The 23498-nt window shown below is 49.0% G+C and overlaps 8 protein-coding genes across 8 annotated transcripts; 4 read left to right on the forward strand and 4 right to left on the reverse strand.

The window, feature by feature from the left end:
- Positions 1–1339: 1339 nt before the first annotated feature.
- On the reverse strand, positions 1340–3573 carry VTN77DRAFT_4799 (uncharacterized protein; the record flags this gene model as incomplete). Its single annotated transcript, XM_069420897.1, has 8 exons — positions 1340–1788; positions 1846–1979; positions 2029–2189; positions 2242–2821; positions 2874–3033; positions 3082–3115; positions 3171–3458; positions 3520–3573. The coding sequence occupies 8 exons, from the start codon at positions 3571–3573 to the stop codon at positions 1340–1342; spliced, it is 1860 nt and encodes a 619-aa protein (XP_069277366.1).
- A 799-nt stretch (positions 3574–4372) lies between these two features.
- On the forward strand, positions 4373–5357 carry VTN77DRAFT_4800 (uncharacterized protein; the record flags this gene model as incomplete). Its single annotated transcript, XM_069420900.1, has 2 exons — positions 4373–4724; positions 4810–5357. The coding sequence occupies 2 exons, from the start codon at positions 4373–4375 to the stop codon at positions 5355–5357; spliced, it is 900 nt and encodes a 299-aa protein (XP_069277367.1).
- A 4010-nt stretch (positions 5358–9367) lies between these two features.
- On the reverse strand, positions 9368–9845 carry VTN77DRAFT_4801 (uncharacterized protein; the record flags this gene model as incomplete). The annotated part of the gene is made up of 3 exons (XM_069420901.1): positions 9368–9380; positions 9443–9702; positions 9786–9845. The coding sequence occupies 3 exons, from the start codon at positions 9843–9845 to the stop codon at positions 9368–9370; spliced, it is 333 nt and encodes a 110-aa protein (XP_069277368.1).
- Positions 9846–10133: 288 nt separating this feature from the next.
- On the forward strand, positions 10134–10469 carry VTN77DRAFT_4802 (uncharacterized protein; the record flags this gene model as incomplete). Its single annotated transcript, XM_069420902.1, has 2 exons — positions 10134–10313; positions 10431–10469. 2 exons carry the CDS (start codon positions 10134–10136, stop codon positions 10467–10469), a joined length of 219 nt encoding a protein of 72 aa, XP_069277369.1.
- Positions 10470–10568: 99 nt separating this feature from the next.
- On the forward strand, positions 10569–12671 carry VTN77DRAFT_4803 (uncharacterized protein; the record flags this gene model as incomplete). The annotated part of the gene is made up of 6 exons (XM_069420903.1): positions 10569–10768; positions 10823–11153; positions 11217–11559; positions 11624–11876; positions 11937–12059; positions 12116–12671. 6 exons carry the CDS (start codon positions 10569–10571, stop codon positions 12669–12671), a joined length of 1806 nt encoding a protein of 601 aa, XP_069277370.1.
- Positions 12672–13736: 1065 nt separating this feature from the next.
- VTN77DRAFT_4804 (uncharacterized protein) lies at positions 13737–16234 on the reverse strand (the record flags this gene model as incomplete). The annotated part of the gene is made up of 4 exons (XM_069420904.1): positions 13737–14613; positions 14666–14960; positions 15010–15869; positions 15921–16234. The coding sequence occupies 4 exons, from the start codon at positions 16232–16234 to the stop codon at positions 13737–13739; spliced, it is 2346 nt and encodes a 781-aa protein (XP_069277371.1).
- Positions 16235–18655: 2421 nt separating this feature from the next.
- VTN77DRAFT_4805 (uncharacterized protein) lies at positions 18656–19549 on the reverse strand (the record flags this gene model as incomplete). Its single annotated transcript, XM_069420905.1, has 2 exons — positions 18656–18741; positions 19324–19549. 2 exons carry the CDS (start codon positions 19547–19549, stop codon positions 18656–18658), a joined length of 312 nt encoding a protein of 103 aa, XP_069277372.1.
- A 1082-nt stretch (positions 19550–20631) lies between these two features.
- Positions 20632–22504, forward strand: VTN77DRAFT_4806 (uncharacterized protein; the record flags this gene model as incomplete). The annotated part of the gene is made up of 6 exons (XM_069420906.1): positions 20632–20647; positions 20735–20972; positions 21037–21431; positions 21484–21545; positions 21612–22187; positions 22250–22504. 6 exons carry the CDS (start codon positions 20632–20634, stop codon positions 22502–22504), a joined length of 1542 nt encoding a protein of 513 aa, XP_069277373.1.
- Between the last annotated feature and the right edge of the window lie 994 nt (positions 22505–23498).

A 23498-nucleotide genomic window follows, 5' to 3' on the forward strand; every position in this document is an offset into this window, starting at 1 on the left:
AACCCCCTTAAGACCGACATAATAACAGTTCCTCACGCAGATATCTACGGTAACAAGAAATTGGCTGTTCACTAGGTCTCTTGCCTATTCCGAGTCGATGTCATGTTCCTTAATACGGCCACACATGCGCGTGCAACGCTCTTTGCCAATTGTCCTCTGCTAGATTGAGAAATCTCTTCCTGAAGCGATGGTTGACCCGCGTGACGCGCTGATAATCTTCCGGTCGGACCATCCCACCAAGCGGAATCAGCCCCTCATCGTGCAGCCGATGCATCATCGATGAGATCCCTTCGACGATCTCCATCTCGTTTTGATGCGATTCCAGTTCTTCGCGGCTGAACTCCACCGGACACGGCCTCCCATCCGGCACAAGGGCCGCCCAATCCGCCACGACACGGATCAGAGAATTCCGCAGCGAGAAGAGATCTTCCCGGTCCCAGCAGCTGGGCACCAAGAAGATGGGCTTTGTCCGAACCGAAAGATGGTCTTCGTTGAGAGTCGCCCACCTCAGAAGATCTCTCTCCTTTACCAGTTGTTGATAGTAAGCTAGAGGGTCTGTGTTTTGGTCCTTACCCTCACTGGAGCGGTTGGGACCACTCACACGGCTCGAGCATCTGTGGAAATCTCTGTTGGAGAAGGGCAGGAGAGATCGAGGCTGATTGCCAGCCAATCAGGCTGGTAATACGCCTTGTCTCAGGATCTACAAATATATTATCAAGATGGAGATCTGGGTGGGAGACTGTTGTCGTCGACTGTCCGCCGCTGGCGGAAGCCGGAATTAGATATGGAGCAAGTTCGAGATACCGTTCCAGCAAATCAATGTAATCATCGGGTGTCTCAGGACGCTCCATTGATCGATGAAAGTTCATTCGAAGTCGTCCATATGACTTGGCCCATTGAATCTCGTTCATTCCAATCGCTGTGACATACTCGCGCGAGCCCTGAGACATTGTTAACCAACCCATTCTATTGTAAATGAAAAACAATCCTTACAAGGACCCCGATCAAGATCCATCATGGCTCTTCACCCGCTTCCAGATAGTCGTCGCGTACCTAGTCTGCTTGTATGACGGCTTCATCTGATTGGTCCACTCGGTTGGCGATCTGCCATTGCAGTCTCCGGGGACCAAACCTTGGAATGAAATAGATTTGTTACAGTAAGTACATTGATACATTGTACCTAGGTAGTACATGGAGCTTAACCAGACGTATTCATTTAGCGTACGCAAAGATTGGTGCAGTGGGAGCACCTATATATATATACATATGGTCATGATCATCTCATCGTGACAGGACAGTGAACCAGCAGATTTACCCAGAATATACGGAAGAAACAAGTCTATATTGCGAACCCCCCCGAATTAACCTGTCTCGGCTCCCCAGCCGCTTCAAAGGTCCCATTGGGCAGAACGCGGATGGCCTGCGCAGCGCTCTGACCGGCCGGCACCCAGGTGACGTTGTGGCCGCGGCCTTGCATAAACGCGACCGTCTCGTTGTCAAAGGCGTACTCGAAGGTGACCTGGTTGGGGATCAGTTGGTCATGCAGCCGCGGCTGCGCGAGGGCTTCAGGGGCTGTCAGCCCCTGGTCGAGGGTGTGGATGACACTCTGCACCGTGGCGGTGATGATGCGACTGCCGCCTGCGGCGCCGGTGATGAAATATAGCGTTCCGTTTGGATGCGTCACGATCATGGGTGTGATCGATGACAGGGGCCGTTTGCCCGGTCGGATGTAGTTGGATGGCGATGGGACGTAGCCGAACGCGTTGGACGAGCCTGGAATGGAGAAGTCTGGAGACGAATACTCAGATTGACTGAGATCTTATACCGGGTTCTAAGGCGTCTTACCATTCATTTCGTTGTTCATGATGATCCCTGTCTCAGGCACCATGAGTTGGCTCCCAAAAAGCAGGTTGATCGTGGTCGTCAAGGAGATGGCCAATCCAGAACGATCCGCCGCCACGATATGCGAGGTTCCTGGACTATAGCCTGTCAGCTCAGCAAGTCATTGTGACACACGTCAAGACTCACGTATCGCGGCTTTCGATTCCATCTGGATCGTATGCCGACACGTTCTGCGTGCGGAAATCGGAGATGCGTCGGCGGATGTCGCGAATGGTCGATTCCTTCAGCATGTCTCGCTGGTACTCGTCCAGGCCGTCGACGAATGACGGATCACCCAGGCTGGTTCGCTTCACGGAGTCAGCAGTCCGTCCAGAGGTCAGTATTTATTTAGAAACTGACCTTGCCATATGAAAACCGCATCGCCTCGTCCAATCGGTGCGTGCTCAAGTTAACGGTTCCCGGTGAGAAGAACGGGTCATATCCTTCTACGATCTTCAAGACATTCAAGCCCACGATCCCACTGGAAGGAGCCGTCGTGCTGGTAATCTTGTATCCTCTGTAATCAATCTCGACGACATCCCGGATCGCCACGGTGTAGTTTTTCAGATCCTCCAGCGTCATCGTGCCGTTGGCAGCCTGCACCGCTCGGATCATGGTCTCCGCGATAGGACCAGAGTAGAAGGCGTCGGCTCCCTGGTTGGCAATCGTTTCTAGGGTGTCTGCATATCGTTTCCGAGTGATTGTGTCGCCGAGGCCGAGTCTGGTGCCGTTTGGGGCAAAGTCCAGCGCCCAGGTCGGGTTCTTGGAGAGAAAATCTTCTCCGTTGCCGACGGCCGCTTCCATGTACCGCACCAGGTCTTCTGTAACTGGAAAACCATTGCGAGCGGTGTGAATCGCAGGCTGCAGCACCGTCGACCAGGGAAGGGCACCATATTTCTTGTGGAGATACTCCAGACCGCGGACCTCGCCTGGTACAGCACTACAATCGTCAATCAGCTTGCATGTTTCCCCCAACTCCCACAAGTGCGCACCTTGCCAAACCCCCGTAGACAGAGCCAGCCGTGTTGTTCTCATACATATCCTCGAACGCAGCCGCAGGCGCAGTCTCGCGGAAGTCGACAAACTCGAACGAGCCAGTGGGTGAGCGGACCAGCGCGAAGCCGCCTCCTCCGATACCGCTGTGGTACATGCCTGCGAGGTGTCAGACTTGTAGTTCCATGGCACGTGCTTATTCCTTACCGATCACGCCCACGCAGAACACCGTCGCAACCAGCTAGAATCTAAGTCAGCCTCTGCGAATCCAAAGGTACTATCTTATCCTCACTCACCGCATCTGCCGCATTCCCACCCATCTTAAGCATCTCGATCCCATGCCGGCTGCATATCGAGCTCTCGCTCGCAACAGCGCCCAGCTTGCCGTCCTCATATCTAGTATTGATCTGCGATTCACATGGCGTACGTGATAACGTGATTGGGAGCACACGTGAGAGGTTGAGAACGAGGCACGCGACCGAAAGGATCGCCAAGAGAGCGACTTTTATCGGAGTCGCTACAGCAAAGAATGGGCGGAGACGCTTCGAGAAGCGTGGGGAGGAGGAATCAAGAACCGCGACGACCTACAGAGAGAGATCAACATCGCATGTCGTTCTGAGGGTGAAGCGTGGGAGATCGGCTTACCTGCTTCTCAGGGTCCTTCGGCGCAGGAACCGTAACTCTGCGGGGATTCTGCATCCCCGCCATCTGGTTGGTCCTCGACAGGGGTCTCCCACCAGCAGAAGTGCTCTCAGATCTGCGACTGTAGGCGTAGTGGAAACATGTCCCTAATAATATATAGTGCAGATCAGAATTGGGATAAAAGCAATATACTCCGTAGGTGAGATAAGCTAGAAAAATAAGCGGTGGGCGAAAAATCGACCGGCGGATCCGTAGATAAGGACCGACCGGGGTTTTACCCCGGCAATGCGTGTGCCTGATCTAATTTGGGTAAGGAATGAATTAATTAAACGCGCCAGATAAGCCGAATCCATACTGATGGAGATCATCGCAAGGATCCAATTGGTTGGTGGATCCCAAACCACGAGATAACGAGATTTTGATTGCATCATACCTCAGTACGAGTACGGAGTACAGAATCTGTCCAGATACATATGTAGACTTCCTCGCTAGCTGAAATCAACTACCTACATGGTAATTATTCTTCGAGCTCACGCTGATTATTTCTCCTGCTGCTTCTGTCTCACCGCCACGTCTAAGACGGCTTTGACATCCCCCCGCCGGGTCAGGTGGGCATACCAATCCTTGGCGCGCGGGAACGCATCGGTATCAAATCCGTCGGTCGCAAAGACGGTGAGAGCAACCCGTTGAACTTTCCAGGGGATAAACGCCAGGTCAGGGGGCTACTTTCCCCTTCGTTGCACGCACGATTAGCCACCTGCTTTCTTCTCCGTTTCCACGACTTTTGAACAGCCGCCATGCCTCTGCTAGTCGAAGGTTGAGAGTGAAGACCTTTGGAGAGCCACAGTGATGTACGATGGACAGCTCTACAGCTAACATCAACCTCCCTATATCTCTACGCTGTGTGCGATTCGGTGATCTGGCTGGAGATGCTTTTCGGGTCATAATATCTGAAATATCTGAATATCCAGAATTATTCGTTGACTTCAGAAAATTGTTCGAACCAGTGTTTGCAGATACGAGATGCTTAACATTCTATCGTGTGGACATTAAAGACGCACACGACGATGCTATTGATGAAGTTCTGAAGCAGATCTATGACCAAAGTGAGGCACAATCATTACCCGTTGTAAGAACGAGACAGGACGTCAATGCCCTGTTGATGGACGCCAAAGAGTTCTTTATCAATCTCGTGGTCCAATTCCCAGGTACGTCACTGTCGGTCATGAGCGCTTCTTGATAACTTGCTCAGCTGCATCATTGTTTATCAACTAATGCGTTTAACGGGAGCAGGATCCGAGCGTGCAATACAGTCATCGCAGTCCCCAGTGGGTGAAAGTGGCCATCGCCAAACGAAAGTACAAGAAGTGGAAGCACCAAATTCACTTGACCGTGGGGGGCCTCAACCAACCATTTCTGTCGAGGAGAAACCTGCAAGCTGGATCTGCGTATCAGGGCCCTTAGACATATATGGTCGTGCCCTGAAATATCCACCTACGCAATGCGAACCCTTTAATGACGTATTCAACGCTGTGTGCGACCGGAAGCCTGCCGTCATTCACGGCCCGTATCGCTCGGGCAAAACTACCCTTCTGCGAGCATTGGGAGAGACTCTTGGCAAGCAGGGTATCCGGACTGTCTTCCTCACGATGAGGAGAGTGGTTGAACCAGACAAGACGGATGCGGAAGATGAAGTAGATCGCTTTTACGAATATTTTTCCAAGAAAATATTTGGGACCCATCCATGCCGTCGGAGGATTTCAAGAGCCGGTTGGAAGTCGATCATGGCCCAGGCACAGAGAATAATCGTGGCGAACGATCAGGACGCATATGCCTCCTGATTGACGAATTTCAGGGTCTGTTCCATACCGACAGATTGGAACAAGAAGTGATACAGTTTTTCGAATTTCTTTCAGAAAACTGGATCCCGTGGGTAGGAGTTGGGACTTTTGCCCTGAAAAGTTTGGACTGGAAATCAATCTTCAACGGTCGGGACGGGCAGAAGCCCCTTACGCGCTTTTCAGGCTTTAGCAAAGCCTCATTCCATTACCTTTTTCCTCTAACTGAGGAAGAAATGGGGAAGATCCTGAGAAGGTATGAAACGGATTTCTCTCGGCGCATGAGTGAAGACCTCAAAGACGGATTAAATCAGATAGTGGAGGACATCTCTAATGGCACTCCTCAAGCTTCACGACAAACATCGTCCAACACTTCGTGACTGGAGTTTAACCTTTGAACAACAATACCGAAAGTACATGAATGGCGTGAGATTTATGATTGAAGAGGATTTTGCGTAGGTTAGTGAAAATCCTATCAGGACATGGGTGGAAGAAGTGGGAGGAAGATATCGATGAGGTGGTTAAGCAACAAAGGCGCGGCGGCGCAGTCAGACTAGGGACGCTACTCAATATCGGGATTCTCTCGGTCTTCGATTTGGATATAATAGGCTTCACGAGCAAGTTGATATACCGAGCGTGCATTGATATAGTGTTTCCCCGCCGCCACATTCGCTTGCAAAGAGATGAAGTCGAAGAGCCCCTCCAGCTCTTCGAAATCGCGCTGCGACACTTCGATCCGGACATCCTCACCAATCGAGACGCCTGGAATAAAGACGGCCCTGCGGAAGTCATCTTTCAATGGGAGCTTTTTGCCGCTTTCCGAGACTTAATCCCCAGTGGATGGTCTTGTCTCGGCGAGATACGTGAATCTCAGGACGGGCAGAAAAGGCTAGATCTGATGGTGTATGCCGATGGAAAAAAGAAGTGGGCGGGGTTTGAACTTAAGGTGAATAAGGTTGAAGAATTTGAGATTGAGGAATCGATAAACCAGGCAATGGGCTACCTCGGGGATCATGCTGTGGACGTCACCTCCTCAATTTCTGTTTGGATTCAAAAAAGCACCCGCCTGCCCCTGTCATCAGATGGTCAACGGAAGATGAGGCACACCGAGTTATTGTAGTCAATATCACACATACGACGAAATGTGACGAATTTGATGTTGTGAGTGAGGAAAGCAGCTGGCGCGCAAAAGTCGACAAGTCCCCTGCTGGTTCCCCAAAATCTCGCATAAAACGAGCGAACGACGATGGCGATGAAGCCACGGATACCGATGGATCTTCTGACGCCGGTGCTGTGGATGCAGAGGGAACTACGGCGCGGGAGCTGCGTTCTGTTGGGGACAACCAGCAAACTAAACAGTCTGCTCGAAAACGTGCGCGTGACGATGGCGGCCGTGGAGCTACGGTTGGACAGCCATCTGTTGACATGGGAAAGTCGAAAAGACTGCGGACAACCCGCTGAAGACAAGAGTTGGAGAACCAAGTCAACGGGCCGGCAGTTAGAGCCACAAGATCCAATAGCGAAGCTCGCAAAAAAAGAGCGGGAGACAAGGAAGGGCCGGCAGACAAATGCGAAGGATTCTACAAGAAAAAGAAAGTAACTCTTAAATTCCTAATATTAAGAGGCGACAATGTGTTGGTATTCTTGTCTCGACTCTCAAGCGATTCTTGAGTAGTGGTGGGCTCGTGGCACGACGTGTCTACCAAAAGACAAGTCGCGGTATCTACCCTGAGATACGTTTTCCACTCGGATACGATATCTACATATCTTTATTCATTCTTTTCTACTGTCCAGAAGTGTCCTTGTTGAAACTCGGAGATATTTGCGATTTGTCGCCCATTCACGGGCCTGATTGAGAAGTTAGAGTGGGAGCTGGAACCTCTGGCAGACTCGAATGGAGAGTCGTTACTTCCGTGCTGGTGACGCGGGTAACTGGAGGAAAGACGATCCGCCCGTTGCACATCCTCTTTTAAAGATACACAAGAGAGGATCTTATTGTTCTTGGAACTGTTCAAGAGACGCTATCCGGACAAGTATCGCCAGTCTGAGGCTGCTGTGGGCATGAGTGGGGACAACTGCTCTCGGAGCATGATTACAATGATTCGGACACGACCAATCCTGACCAAGATGCCCCGACGTCTAACTCTCAGGCTGAAGTTCTCACTGTTGCGCGCAGTATACGTTGATCCAATAGAGGGGCATTTCCCATCAGGTCGCAAAGACTCAGTCATCTCTACTGGTCCAGGTTGCAGAAGCTGAACAAATTGCAAACCATCGAGCAATTTCCTGACACTGTCTTTGGCACATCAACCTCACAGCAACCTTCTTCCATCATAGCCTCTAAAAGAGAAAACATACTTTGTGCCTGCGCTTTGGCGACATCCGATCGCACGGCAAACCGTGCCTCTCATATTGTACGCGTCATATGCCCGGGCGCAGCAACACAAGTTTCAAATCGTCGTGACGAGAGATTTTTGCCATTGGTCTTCAGCAGTCCCGAATTGGCCGCGGATGGAATTGTGCTATCACCATCACTCTCCACGGTCAAAAGATGTGGTGTTACGGGATGCGACAATGGCGAGGGGTGGGTGGCCCAATGCGTTGACGAGGTATCAAAAATATGCCAACGAAGGGAAGACAGTTCGAATCATATTGGCATGTCTGTAGGCAGTCTGTTTAGTCCATGGAGATAGGGAATGGATATAGATAAACCAAGGTGTAGATTAACAGGGTGACTCACTCCAATCGAGTAGCAAATCCCGCGTAGCTTGGTTTTCAGACGTTACCCAAAACATCACCAACATCATTCCTTCAGGGAGACCGGTAGACCAGTTCAGGCTTCATTTCCGTGACCACAAAGGATGGGATCTGCGGTCTAGAATGAACGGTGGAGGAGCAGTAGTGCTAACTGTTCCGGGCGTGGGGGCTGAAGCGAACAAACATCACGCATCCGAAGAAGTGCTCAATTCAGCAGCAAAACCAGAACAAAATGAGGACGTTGGGAAGTTGAACGTAGATGGTTTACTCCGTATATAGAGCAGCGAGGACAACGCCTAACCCCATTAGGCAAAATCTTGGTGCGCTAAACCGGACAAGGCAACTCCTTGACTTACGGTAACTATACCTAGGTAGTTTAGATAAGACCAAACCTTATGTGAATCGCCCCGCTCATCTTTTAGAGGCAAGATATAAGGGAAAGAATATGATGCCTTCATGCTGGGGACCATCTGCCCACAGCTTCTATATTATAGGTTTTTTATTATTTATTATTCTTATTTCTATTTTTACCTTTCCTTCCCCGCTTCTCATATTTCTTTAAATTCCTCCATAGATTTTTTTTTAATAATCTTCTTTAGTAAGAGGCTCCTGTCGATAGGAACAAAGAAGTCCCGAAGAATCTTTTGGTCTGGTAACTGGTAGAGCAGAGGTGATGACGTGAACCAGGGGTTCTGCGAATCTCTAATCCATGTCTTATGGTATGGCTGGCAGACGAAATGAGTGTCTGTCTTATGCTGTCTATTTCTGGCAGAAGCTAAATGGTTGTGTGGGATCTTGTTTGATTTGACTATTGGGGTATCTTCTACCTTGGAGATAATCCTAGTGACAGTGTACTAGTAAAGGCGAGTGCTGAACTCTGATCAGTATAGGAACCGATCATAGAGTGATTTAGTCAACAGAAAGGGGAGACTTGTGTTGATCACCTTCTTCTCAACTTGAGGTCAATCCATTTCTTGTAGTACTTTAGTGACAGAGTTGTCGTTGTTTCAAATTACTGTAGATGGGCCACTGAATGAAATGATGGTTCTCCATTAAAGCTATTTCCCTTTTCATATGTCTCTCTCCTTCTGCTTCTGATCCTTCTGATTTTTTTATTCATCGAAGACAATAGCAGAGACATCCGACTTGAGTAACGAATACTGCGCATTCATCCAACTAGACACATACTTGAATGCTGACTCGGATTATTGACAGCACTATTTGATCTGTGGGAGTGTTGTAGGGTTGACCTAACTTTAAGTCGAAATTCTATACGAGTACAACAGTCAGTGTGCTTTTGAAAATTGCTATGATGTCATATTTTGTCATACTTTAAAGACAGGATACCCAGCTTTGTGACTCTATTGTAGAAGATCATCAGCAATAGAACTGTGGCGGTCGCTCGTTCTTCCTTATCAGTCCCCATTTTGTAGTTTTCATTGAGTGGTTCGGGCGCGGATAACTGAGCCTTGGGTGGGATGGCCTTGTTCCAGTGATTCGGGTGGAGCCCGCTGCAACCTTGGAACCATACCAGACCGTGACAGTCGCTGTAAGTAGGCAGGCGCCCTCCGCGCTTCGAGGAAAGAGTTCCCTAGAGTTAGTTAAACTTCAGTGACCACCGTGAGCACATTTCTTTTATTGGCACATGCTGTCTGACTTTTGCTGTGTGCATACACCAAGCTGCAGGTGCCGTAGGATAGATTTGGTGACTGGTAGATCTTTTGCACAGTACATGAACTAAAGGAATCGAGCAACCAGTTGAAGTCACTAGAAGAACATCACGACGGTATACGGAGTACTCTTACTCCGTAGTGTTATTCTCTTGTCTTGATCTGATTAGATTGATTAGATTATCATGATATGGGAAGGAATCATGGGATCCTCCAGGTACCCACTTCGCCAAAAAAAGAAAGAGCGCCATCACCCTCCCCTCTCCTTTCCGCGAACGGCAATTTCTTCTTCGTCTTTTTTTTTTCTTCCTCATTTCTCGCCTGGCAGAACGTTGGATCGCATTGAATCAGGATGCCGCACCTTGCTGATCAGCTCTCGATTGAGCCTCTTTGCCGACTCGTGAACCGTGGGTCGTTCGGGTGGACGGGCCGCCGGATGGGTGGTTCCTTGGGTCCAAAGCTCACCAAAGTCACCATCCCGTGGGCATATCCCATACTCCAGCCTCCAGGTCTCGAAGTACGTCATGCACATGTATGTCCATCCTGTCTTTATCTTCCTCCTTATCTTCCTCCTCTTCCTCTTCCTGTTTTTCCTCCTTCTTACAACTCTCCACTACCATCACTAATCATCGCTCATCATACTCTACAGCACTCTAGTTGCGCATTTTTTCATCAGCTTCTTCACTGATTACCAACTTTTCAACATCATTTTCTGCGAGACCTGTTCTACACGCCGCGGCCGTGTCGCGGCGCGCTCACAATCATCTTCCGAGACCACGTACCGGAGATGGCTGCCTCAGTTCAGAACCAGGAGAAGGCTCCTGGCCACCAAAATGCCGCCGTTGAGGCGACAACTCGCGGCCCGGTGGCAGATGACAAGGAGCCTTATGCTCACGACGTCGAACAGCATCCTCAACGGGGTGTCCAGAAAATCGAGGCCATGACGGCCGCATGGACTAGAAAGTCCTTGCTCCTGGCATACGCCGCGTAAGAGAGCGACCAGACTACCCGCAAAGGGCTGGCGGCTAACTCACTCGGCAGGATCTTCCTTGTCTTCTACGTGAACTCGCTTCAGCAGCAAATCAGTGGTAATCTCAACATTTATGTGACCAGCTCCTTTGCGGCGCATCCTCTTACCGCAACCACCACTGTCATCTCCAGCGTCATCGGCGCTGTGGCCAAGCTGCCCATTGCCAAAATCATCGACATCTGGGGCCGTACTGAAGGCTATGTCTTGATGATTTTTCTGGCAACTCTGGGTGTGGCCCTCTTAAGATCAGAAGGTCGCGATCGACGATCAATTGCTGACTGCAATCCAGGGCTGATTATGATGGCGGCATGCAACAATGTCGAGACCTACGCCGCGGCTCAGGTCAGTTTCGGGGAAGTCCATGACGGTCGAGGTGGCATGTGTGACTAACAGAGACTGTTCAAGGTATTCTACTGGGTGGGATACGACGGCATTGCCTATGTCCTGGATGTCACAATGGCGGATACATCCTCGCTTAAGAATCGAGCATGGCTCTTCGCTTTTAGCACTTGTCCGTACATCGCCAACACCTTCGCTGGTCCCGCGGCCGCCCAACAATTCTACAAGCATAGCTCCCGGCGCTGGGGTTATGGATCGTTTGCCATCATCGTCCCGGCAGTCTGCACTCCACTGATCATCATCTTCCTCATCAACCGTCGCAAAGCCCTCCAGCTTGGCTATGTGCCTGAGGCTAAGAGTGGAAGGACTGTGTGGGAGTCGGCTCGTCACTATGCCATTGAGTTTGACGGTCGGTGTCTCCCACTTCTTAATCAGATACTGTCTGTAATCAATGGCTGACTAGACTGGTGCAGTCGTCGGTGTCATCCTCATCTCTGCCGCATTCGCCTTGTTCTTGCTCCCGTTCAGCCTCGCTTCTTCGTCTGCGCAAGAGTGGCGGACCCCTCACATTGTCGTGATGATTATCCTGGGCGGCTTGCTTTTCCCGGTGTTTTTGATTTGGGAGAAGTTCTTTGCTCCTGTCTGCTTTGCTCCATTCCGCCTCCTGATTGACCAGACCGTCCTGGGCGGTTGTCTGCTGGGGGCGATTCTATTTATCAGCTTTTAGTATGCCATCCTTATCTGTTCTTCGGTGAAAGTTGAACAACTAACCAATGATCTCTGCAGCTGCTGGGATATATATTTCACCTCGTACCTTCAGGTCGTTTACGACCTAAGCATCGCGGATGCCGGTTACGTCTACAACATCTACAATATTGGTTCATGCTTCTTTTCTGTCATAATCGGGTTGTCAGTAACCTGCTTTGGTTCACTTGCTTGTCTTTCATTGTTGATCTTTGCAACAGTGTTATTCGCGGGACTGGAAACTTCAAATATGTCGCCCTTTCTGCCATTCCCATCCAGATTCTCGGGACCGCCTTGATGCTCCATTTCCGCCAACCGGACAAGAGCATCGGATATGTGATCATGTGCCAGATTCTCATTGCCCTGTCGGGTGGCACACTGGTTATTTGCGAACAGATCGCCGTGATGGCAGCCGCCGCACACTACGAGGTGGCTGTCGTTCTCGCCTTCTTGGGGTTGTTCACCAGCATTGGGGGCGCCATCGGACAGACCGTGGCGGCGGCAATCTATACCAACACCATGCCGGGCGCTCTACAGAAATATCTTCCTGACAACGCCAAGTCCCAGGCAATAGCCATTTACAGCAGCATCACCACCCAGCTGCAGTACCCGATGGGCAGTCCCGTGAGGGAGGCCATCATCCGGGCCTATGGAGACGTCATGCGCCGTTTGTGTGTTGCGGGGTTGTGTTTTTTGCCTTTGGCATTTATATTTGTGCTGATGTGGAGGAATATCAATGTGAAGACGGTCAAACAGGTCAAAGGAACTGTGGTCTAGATGATTTGAGTTGGATAGGAGGAGAAGCCACACCTCATCATTGCATTCGCATATTCATCAGCTGCAAACAGAATGGCTGTGCTTGTTAGAACATACTTGTTGTTGGAGGGTTTTTTTTTTCTTGATTTCATCATTCTGTTGTGTTGTTAGAGAGATACATGTATCATTATCTCAGCCTCTCTCTGTGCATCTGTGTCTTGAAAGTGGATAGAATTGAGTGCAAAGAATGCATCTTCTCAGCGAGGTTCTCCTGTCTAGCTCCGCTTCGTCTGCTGCCCTCGTCCGGACCATAGGTATATAGATCCATCCTTTGTCGTCTATATAATAATAAAATATAGAATAAGGTTAAGAATTTCCTCTAAATAATATAGTCCTTTTTCTAAAAGGTGAGTTTAATGAGAGTTTAAGAAAGCCAGCAAAATTGACTTAATTAAATCAAATCTTATTGTTGATTTTTTACTAGTTTTAATGATCATACAGTTAGCCAGCTGCCCAAAACGGCGTCGGTTGACGCCGTTTTCTGCGTCTCTCTAACCACACTTTCCCGCCTCCTTTCACGCACTCTCTTCAGTTCACGTGATTCACACTCTCGTGATGCCTGACTTGGCAATGGTTCTCTTGGGGGTTTTGGGCGTGGTGGGAAAGGCGGTTAGAGAGACTCCAAAAACGGCGTCGAACGCTGCCGTTTCTGGCAGTTCGCTAACCGTATAATTGTTAAAAGGAGCAAAATAAAGTCAAGATAAGTTTATAACCAGTGTTTCTCGATAGAATTTACACTAAGATGAATCTAATTGAAGACTAATTCGACATGTTTATACAAGATACTTATTCAGATATGCCAGTCTCATTGCGATGAGCGATCACTGCGACTAGATTTTGAGCGACTCTCTGAACGGGCCAGATTAAATATCACGAGGCATTTTTATTACGGTCTAAGAATATATTAATAGGGCTAAAGACTATCGAGACTACCTTGAAAACGACGCTGCTTTTTTTAATCCCAATGAGTTGTGGCTCTTCCCCCCGTGTTGGCGAAAAGGACTGGTCATGGTGGATTCTTCCTCATCAAAGTGGCAGGGGTTCTCCGTTATAACTGCAGAGGCTGAGCTCCGCTGGCTCAAAATCCAGAGAACAAGTGTGGTTGTCTTGGTCAAAAGCCTCCACCACAATGGCGTTACCACTTCTGTAGTTCACACGCACCTGGTTGACGGTCTGCCTGCTTGGATCACTAAGAAGGTAGTTCGATGGCACAAACTGCACGCCAGAGCGGGCTGTTGTAAATACTGTGTTAGGCAAGTCGCCGGTGTGCGGAAGGTGGTGCATGCCAAGGTTAAACCAGACGACAAGATCGGTCTGAGTGAGGCTCTCGCCGTTGAAAAAGTGATCGAAGTTGATGGGCGGATTATGCACATCTTCGAGATTATAAGGGTGTGCGGATCGGGGCTCGCTGTCATGTTGCTTGGTCACTTGTATATCGTAAACAGCCCACTGTGCAGAATTGACGAGTTCACTCGAATTTTGCACCGTCAGATGTGCTGTTCCAGTGTAAGGCACGATTCGGTAGCCTCTGTATTCACCATACTTGTTTGGCTTGTCTTTATTGACAACGAGAACTTGAGTGGCTGCGTTTTCAGCCCAATTAAAGCGACTTGAATTTTCATTCTCCAGGAAGGTGCGCTGCAGCATCATCGTATTGCGGGTCTTGTTCCCAGACCAAGTGAAAGATCGGGTCACTGGGACCTGGCTAACAAATTGCACTGTGTTCTCCCGCCCAAGAATATCGAAGTCTGCTTTGAAGTTCAAGACGTGATCATGCATGGATCCCGATAGAAAATCATGGATGCGGTAGCCAAAGTCTTCATTTTGCGCATAGTAGGCTCCGTGGATGTATCCTGAAGCGCGAACTTCTACACTAATTGAACCATCCCAAAAAAAGGAGTAGCTAGTATCAACATCAGCAAGGCACCAAGTATTATAATTCTCCCATGCATTACCTGAAAAGATAGTCGTAATTTTCCACGGTCGATACAGACCGTATTGTGAAATAAATGTTTTTCGTGTTGCTCACGAATTTGGTATTCGTGTGCCGCTGTATTGGGAAGTCTGCGTCAAACTCGAAGAGACAAATATTATTCGGATAAGGAACACTCGTCTCGGAAATATAGACTGATGTGTTCAGATAAGTAGCGTAGACGGGACAATCATAGCCCTTGAGCAATTCAAACGCATCTTGTCCGAATCCGGAGAAACTATCCAAATACGCAGCCCCAGACTGCACTGGGTCGATACCTAGATAGGGTCAGCATATGTCCCTAGAGGCGTCTTTTGGGATATTTACCCGCATAGTGAGCGAGGCCTTCTTGAAGCCCTAATTCGTAGATGATTCTTTCGCCCTTGTACTTTATATCGTACAAGGCCAAGCCAGTGTCATGTGAAAACCCAACATAGAAGCTGAAGTCCATCCAGGTTACATATTTCTGCTCTATATCAACCGCGTAGCGCGATCCGGTTGGTGCAATGGGAACTGGAGGATAGGCAGTGTCTTGAGGCAGAACTGGACCTTGCTGATCCGTGCTTGCCCAGCTTCCGTCGACGTTCGCACCAAGCTTGACAAATCCGGGGGAATCGAAAGCGGCTCTGAACGCATGTGTGCTCTCATAGAAGATATTATTGTACACCCAGCCTTCAAGCTTCCACTTGGAAGGATCTCTGCCGGTGAGATCGCACTTGAAAGAGAGTCCCAGAGGCAGGAGCGATACGGTATCAAATTCTCCAGTAGGCAGGTTGACGAAAGTATACCAACCCACAATTCGACCATCGTCCTGCCAGAAAGGGCTGATACCCGTGAGGCTGATGGTGTCATTGTTAAGGCCAAGCGCAGTACCATTCCAAAGCTCAAGGGTAATGTCTGAGATGGAGGCACTGATATTGAACAGCCACTGAAGAAGCGTGCTCGTATCAGCGTCCAGGTTGCGCACCCGGCCCTGTGTTTTCCGGGTGTAAGGATATTCTAAAGGTTTCCAATGGGTGGTCCCATTTCGAACTGGTAAGGGTCCTACGAGGATGTCGGCGTAATATGGATCGATGGAAGAGCGATGATCGATAACAACGTGCGCATATCTCGTTGGCGCCGTCCCATTCCGGTCAAGGTATTGTAACACATCCGTTTTATTGGGATACATCAACTCAACCAGCAACCTGTACCTATTTAGCTGCCGTAAGTTGGCACCAGAGCATACTTGTACTGACACTGTATTGTCCCAGTCGCCAGCTGAATTACTGGCGGTCAAGTTCAAGTCCGGCTGCGCAAAGAGCCACTGAGTTACTGCTGCGGTTTCTGCATCTGTCAAACTATCCCAGACATTTCGCTTGGGCGCAGTGATCGAAACCGCATTGCCGATTACACACGCCGTTGTAGGCAATGAGGAGAATGTCGATTTATCAGTCCACTGGTGCTTTCTGGCCCTGGCGTTCCGTTTCCACGCTGTGTTTTCTACCCAGGGCAGAGCTAAGGTAATGTGCACGAAAAAAGCAAAAATAAGAAGACCAGTGAGGTTTACCATTGTCTTTGGCACGTTGACGCTTGAATTATGGAGCCTGAAGTCGGAAAGTGCTGCGAGAGACACTAGTATGATGCAGGAATCCGAAAGTTCGATAAAACATTAACTCGATCAGAAACAATTAGAGATGAGCGAGTTTAAATACAATGTTGAACAATCATATTTTCTTTTGCGCGTATACGTTGTAAGACATCTGATCTGCTAGCGCGAGAACTGTGCTTGTGTGGTAACTTTCCTTTTTCCACCGTGCATATGAAGCCAGCTGAAGACTCGGAAAGCCACCTCTTGCCGCCCCTCTGGTGGATTGTTATGTATTGTCACGGGCTAGAGCCTATAGGAGGACTCGGGCTTGAGCCCATGTGAAATGAGCGCTAAGAGGACCTGTCAAAATAACTGACTGTTGGATTGACTGTCATATTGGCTGTCATGGAGATTGACCATCGGATTGATCGGATTGACTCTAATTGGTTCACAGTTATGAACCTGTGGTTCATAACCTCTGCACAGCTGCCCCTGATTCTGTTTCTTTTCTTCTCCATCGAAACCTCTTGTAAGCTACCTCCTGTTATAGGATATTAACACGGTTTGCCTTTGGGCCCGTCACATGTATGCAGTGGAATGCTGTTCGAACAACTTACTTATAAACTATAACTTAGGAATGATGCAATGTCCTTTCTAGTCGAACTAGTCTAAATGAACGGGCATAACTGCGATCCTAAATGTTGTTAAGCGGAGGGCAGTTGTTAGCAAAGATTTCTCAAACGGCCGCCGAGGAACGGAAACGCATTCGCCAACAGAAGCAGGAGTCGAAGAGCGCAGCTGCGAACGAAACAAAAGAAAAGAAAAGAAAAGATGAAAAGATACCTAGAGATGATTGCTATTATAGCCTTGTCCATTCATCTTTATACATAACATTATACATAACTAGCGTACGTATAACTCACTCTTTGCCTCCTCGACTTCCTGTTGTATGTGATCTCCCTAAACCATCCAGCGACGTTTTTTCTTCCCTGGATATTCCCAGGAAAGCCAAGTTAGAGGAGATGAAAACGAATATCTGAAACAAAAGACCTAGATAAGGTCACGTATGACTCTATTGTACCTGAACATATAGTCTTTTAAGCACAGGTCTGATTCAACATTAATAATTTTGGCTCGAAATTTACCTCTGACAAGGACCAGGAATTTACGATCTCTATTATAATAACGGCAAATCTAATGATAATATTTCCATTTCTAGTATTGAGTCACTTCCATACCCAGATATGCTCTTTTAATTGTCAAATGTAGATAGGCCGCTTAAGTAAAAAGCCACTTTAAAGCTACCGCCTATGTCTCTAGAGGTCGCCGATCAGAACCTCCCTACGTATCTTAACAAGAGTAATGTGCTTCCGGAACATTCAGATGCCGTCATCCCTATTTCTTTGTTAATATATGAGATTGGGACAGCAATAGGTCCTTAAACACGAGCAAGGGCCAAAGCCAAAACAACAGCGCAGTTAGCCCATAGTATAAACTCGATTCAGCCCTAATTTGGAAAAAAAAATCTGCCCTACTTAGGAGAGGAAGATAAGCTTTTGGAGGAGCTGATAAAACGAGAACTTTTATAAGATGAAGTTGCGAAGGAATTTGGACAGTAGTTCGCTAGTAGGAATTTGAGATCTCTACGCACGTGCTGGTCAACTAAGTTGAAGTTTTCTCGACTGCCACCTTCCACAAGATCCAAGCGCAAGATATCCTGCCAGACTTGAGCCAACATGGTGTCTATCGGTGAAGGAACATTTGTTACCAGTAGCATCTATGCCTCGGATATACATGAATCGTTTCTGCTGCGTTCAATGTCCTTATCTTCAAAAGGGCTCTCATAAGAGAACCGAGAAAGCTGGACTCCTCGATTCTGGGAAAGTTGAGAGAATCCTAGAATCTGTAAACATTGAACCCATTCGACCTGGCATCTACCCCACGTCGACCCGAGGATCTCAATATTCGCGGTTGTCCTCCATCCGGGCCTGTCATAACTTCAAAGCGATCCCATTGAACAACTGGACGTGGATCTATTGTACAACCCAAGCCCTGCCGATCTTTTATCTCTTCAATTCTTTCCCTTAATTGTCTGACACGGTCCATTATTGAGGATTTCAATTCTTGTTCAAGGTTCTCTTTTCCGGTATCTTCAATGACCTCAGCCATTGAGGGGACCAAATCCATGCCTCTTTTTCATTGCTTCGATACGTTCTCTCAAACTCCTGATAACATCATCTGCTCTCTTCCATTGAGGTCTCGTTACGTCATGTTTCAGTTGATGAAGCACCCGCACACGTCGAAATTGGTGGATCTCGTCATCCTCTCTGTCGTCTGGATTTGCAGTACAGCTTGTTATGGTTGAACAGGGTGATTTAATCTTTGCTGGACGACTGCTCTCTCCTAGTGCAGGAGCAGAAGTGGGCAGGTTGTGTGTGGATTCTGTCTCCGCAGGCCGCTGATACCATATCTGGCAATCTGGATTTGCACTATTGTTTGTTAGCATCATATATGGCATAAACACAATGGTCACACTGGCTGGGTTACAGCCAAGCGATTCCCCTACTCTCATGGGCCACGCTGATATCTCTTCTAGCTTTTGGACGATTGGTAAGGCAAGACAACTTACCATTGAATCTCGGTCATCTCCCGTCCAGGCTTTATCCTGTTCTCAAATTGACATCCAGGACCTGATGACATCGCTGTGAGCGGTCTCCGAAATACCATGCTCATTGTCACATTTCGGCCGGGGCGAAAAGATCCAGTGGACGAGAACTATGCTTCTCTATGATCGTATATTCCATGTTCCTGACCTTCTTCAGTCCGGGAACATAACGGAACCGGACTTCCATTACGGCTTGGAATGCCTCGAAGCAGTGAATGAACTCGTGTATTGATTGCTAATATGTGTCCGGTGACTTCTGCTCGAAGCTGATTAATCGCATCGTCTTTACAGAGAGCCCATTGGATTTTATGGAGGTTAGTCCGCAATTTTGAAGCGGTCGGAAAATCCCCCAGGGATGATTGGAACTTTGCATGTTTGAGCAAGAAAGACTCAATGGTCGCCTGACATTGTGACGCTACTTGCTCCAACGAGATCTTTTGAGGTGAGTTTAATAGATCGACCGGTATATCCCGAACCTGGGCCAAGGCGCGCTCGAGATTGATCAGTTCTGAAACCAGGCGCCGATACGCAGGCTTTGCTCCAGCAGTCTCGTTGAGCGCATCGATGAGATCTTTCACGAGCTTGATGCCTGCGATGAAGTCGCCAACTGAAAAGCCAAATGCAGGAGGCATACTTAGAGTCAAGGTTGTCTATTCTGGGATGTAGTGTAGAGGTCTACTCATTGCCCACGCCTATAGAGCCCCCATGAAGTGACAACTGGCCATAGAGCCCCTGTAAGCCTCCCTAACTATGTTGATAAAAAGGTCTTGAGGCGGCGCACGCATGCGCGCCGCTGCAAGAGCTTGTATATTATATATTCCTTCTAGGGACAGCTATCTATACAAAGTTCTTTGACCCTTTCACTACCTAATAAATATCCTTAAAAATACCCTGACTGAATTCTACTCTGCAGATGTCTTATGGACAACATCAACAGGCTTTACCAAATCGGGATGCTTACCGGAAGACAGCCGAAACACGGAGAACTGCCGACCCGCCGATTGGAGCCAGATGGATGCGCTAGAAAGAGCCAAGTTTTATGCACATCGATCGGGAGTCAGCTCCTCCATCTCCGTCCTCGACTCGACATGCATTATTGTGCATTATGCACATCTCCTGACTAATGACCCCACGCTTTTCATTAATGTCATAAATGTCTGGGTGCACAATGCAACCCGACTGTCACATGGCGTCCATGCGCCGCGGTTATACTTATGCTATGCCCATGGACTCGGAACCGCCTTGATGCCGCGAACTATTATTTCCTCACGATGCCTCCTATTCGTCGTCAGCAAGGGGTGTTCATAAAAAAAACCCCAAGCTACGGTAAATATCCACGGAGATAGACGCGGTAAGGCCGGGCAGGGCTGGTATATTAGATCCTAGCGTTCTCCTGCCTTCCACCGGCCGAGTATATTGCAACCATGGCCATCGCTCTCCTACGGAGTACTCCCGGTTAAATCGCACCACTTCCTGCTTCTCCTCCCAGCGGCCGTATCGTCGCGTCTGCGCAGACTGGGTGGCGGCTTGGCTCCCCACGATTGCTACCCGGCAATAAATTGGTTCTCGTGTGGAGAAGGTGGGAACGAGTTGCTTCCCCACGTCAGGAGTACGGAGGACAATAATACCCGACTGACGCATCACCACGAACTGCTGGAGCAATCGCTTTACTGTGGTGGAAAAATAGATTGAGTCTGTCTATTTTTCGGCCAAAATGGCAGCCAGCAACGGTATGTTCTTATCCAACTTTTGTTCCGGGAAACAAATGAGCGGAAGATAGAGCAGAGCAAGGATGCATTGCTGACCTCATTCAACAGAATCGTCAACAATCGGGGATGTCACGACCAAGGAGGTGGCTGTCGACGAGAAGACAGGATATCGAGAAGAGGGCGACGATGTCGAACGCGGCTCGACTCCGGCAGATGACAAGTCGAGTCCTCGAGACCCGAACATTGTCGACTGGGATGGCCCCGACGATCCGATGAACCCTATGAACTGGCCCTTCCGGAAGAAGTTCATCGCCACGGCCACCATCTCCATCATCACATTGCTCACGTATGTATCTGCATTACTGCAGGTCATAAGAATGGCTTTTCGGCTGGACTGCTAACTTGTATAGCCCCCTCGGTTCCTCGATGTTTGCTCCCGGTGTCCCCAACGTCATGGAGGATTTCAAGTCGGATAACGTTTATCTCGCCTCGTTCGTCGTCTCCGTCTACCTGCTCGGATACTGCTTTGGCCCGCTCGTCATCGCGCCCCTCTCGGAGCTGTACGGCCGCATGCCGCTCTACAACATCTGCAATGTGCTCTTCACGGTGTTCAACGTGGCCTGCGCGGTGGCCCCCAACATGGGCAGTCTGATTGTCTTTCGACTTTTCGCGGGCCTCGCGGGGAGTTGCCCGTTGACGATCGGTGCCGGCTCGCTGTCCGACATGATCCGGCAGGAGAAGCGCGGAGGAGCCATGGCTGCATGGGCGTTGGGCCCTCTCCTAGGACCAGTGATTGGTCCTGTCGGTAAGGACGATTATCTCTGTCTCATTAGTTGCTCTTCTAACGACATTCCTAGCGGGCGGATATTTGACGCAGGCCAAAGGCTGGAGATGGACCTTTTGGGTGCTGGCCATCGCGGTAAGTCAAACGTCTTCCGTATTCGAATGGCATATGGAGTTTGCTTTTGCTGACTTGGCTGACCAGGGCGGCGCGGTCACGATCAACACGCTTGTCTTCATGCGCGAGTCCTACGCCTATATAATCCTAGACCGGAAGACCAAACGCCTGCGGAAGGAGACGGGCAACCCGAACTTGCGATCTGCGTTGGACACGGGCCGCTCGCCGCGCGATCTGTTCGTTTTCTCGATCGTCCGACCGACCAAGATGCTCTTCCTCTCGCCGATCGTGTTCCTCCTGTCACTCTATGTGGCCGTCATCTACGGGTACCTGTATCTACTCTTCACCACCATCACAGATGTCTTTGAGGAGCAGTACCACTTCTCGCAGGGAAGCGTAGGACTGGCGTATCTGGGCATCGGGATCGGGTCGATGATCGGGCTGTTTAGCCTGGGGGCGACGTCAGACCGGCTGCTGAAGTACCTTACGGTGAAGAATGGCGGCGTGGCTAAGCCGGAATACCGTCTGCCGCCGATGATCATCGGGGCCTGGTTTATCCCGCTGTCGCTGTTCTGGTACGGCTGGACAGCGGACAAGAAAGACCACTGGATTTTGCCGATTATCGGCACGGCTTTCATGGGGATTGGGATGTTGATTTCTTTTGTGAGTGACCCAGTTGACTTGACTTCGCCCAGATATCGAAGTTTCTCGCTAATACGCTACAGATGACCACGTCAACCTACTTAGTCGACGCCTACACCGTGTACTCCGCGTCAGCGATCGCCGCCAACACGGTGTTCCGATCGCTGCTGGGAGCCGTCCTGCCGCTGGCAGGCGGGAAGATGTACGAAACGCTGGGTCTGGGCTGGGGGAATTCGCTCCTGGCGTTTATTGCCGTTGCGCTAGCGCCGCTGCCGATTATCTTCTGGAAGTACGGCGAGCGGATCCGGACGAGCAAGCGGTTCCGAGTGGAGTTTTAATTTGATGTATATATCTATTTACTCGGCTATACTTTGATGATGTGATGCATCAGTTGTATGTATATAGAGCATGACAATCTCGTCTTTTCGAAAAAAGCAATATCTACCGCACCTCTGACTCGTTGATCATTGTGAGTGACTGTAGGAGCCATTAATAATAATTTACCATATGCGTATGCGCTATCAGTACCTCCGTACCTAGGCAGGTAGATCCTGGCCATTCTAGGTAATTTACTCCATATAAAGTCCCTAAGAGGCCTACTATAAACTTTTTGGGGGCTTCATAGGACGTCTATAACGACCTGTCTACCTAGGTAGAGGTGTAACAAATGTAGGTAGTTACAGGGGCTTTGCAGAAGACTAAGTTCATTTCACAGAGCTTTTTTTTTTTTTTAAAAAAAAAAAGGCAAAAAAAAAAAAAAGGCAAAAAAAAAAAGGAAAAAGAAAAGAAAATAAAAGAAAAAAGGACAGACAGAGTGAGTTTTGTTTTATCAGCATTATTCTTTCATTTTCTCTTTCCTCTGTACTCCGTACTTAACCATTTCAAAACAGGAGATGGCCAACCCCCACACGGATCCATCTGAGCGATCTTTACCGAGCGAGTGGAGTATCTTTCTGGAACCAATTACCACTAAACACAGTCCAGCAAATAACCAACTTGCCTGATGTTAGTAACCCTAATAATCTCTAGGTACGATTCTGCTGGAATACTCCATTCCTACCTCCTAGCCTACCTGCCGGAGTGCTACATACAGTCCGGAAGTATATGAGGTAGTCTAGCACTCGGAGTCGGTTATCTAGATAACATGCCGGATCATCTAGCATTGAACACATGGAAGAAGGATAAGGAACCCCTCGAGCAGAATTGACGCGCGGCTGGTAAACCTCAGCCATGAATGAAAGCTTTAATCAAGGGGTATCAAGAAAGTGCTTGTTGTAGTATGGTTCACTGCACAAAAAGGGAGAAAAGTGGGGGGGGGGGGGGGGGGGGGGG

This window comes from Rasamsonia byssochlamydoides, assembly GCF_041956645.1.
Source record: "Rasamsonia byssochlamydoides strain NRRL 3658 unplaced genomic scaffold VTN77scaffold_34, whole genome shotgun sequence".
Taxonomy (NCBI): Eukaryota; Fungi; Ascomycota; class Eurotiomycetes; order Eurotiales; family Trichocomaceae; genus Rasamsonia; species Rasamsonia byssochlamydoides.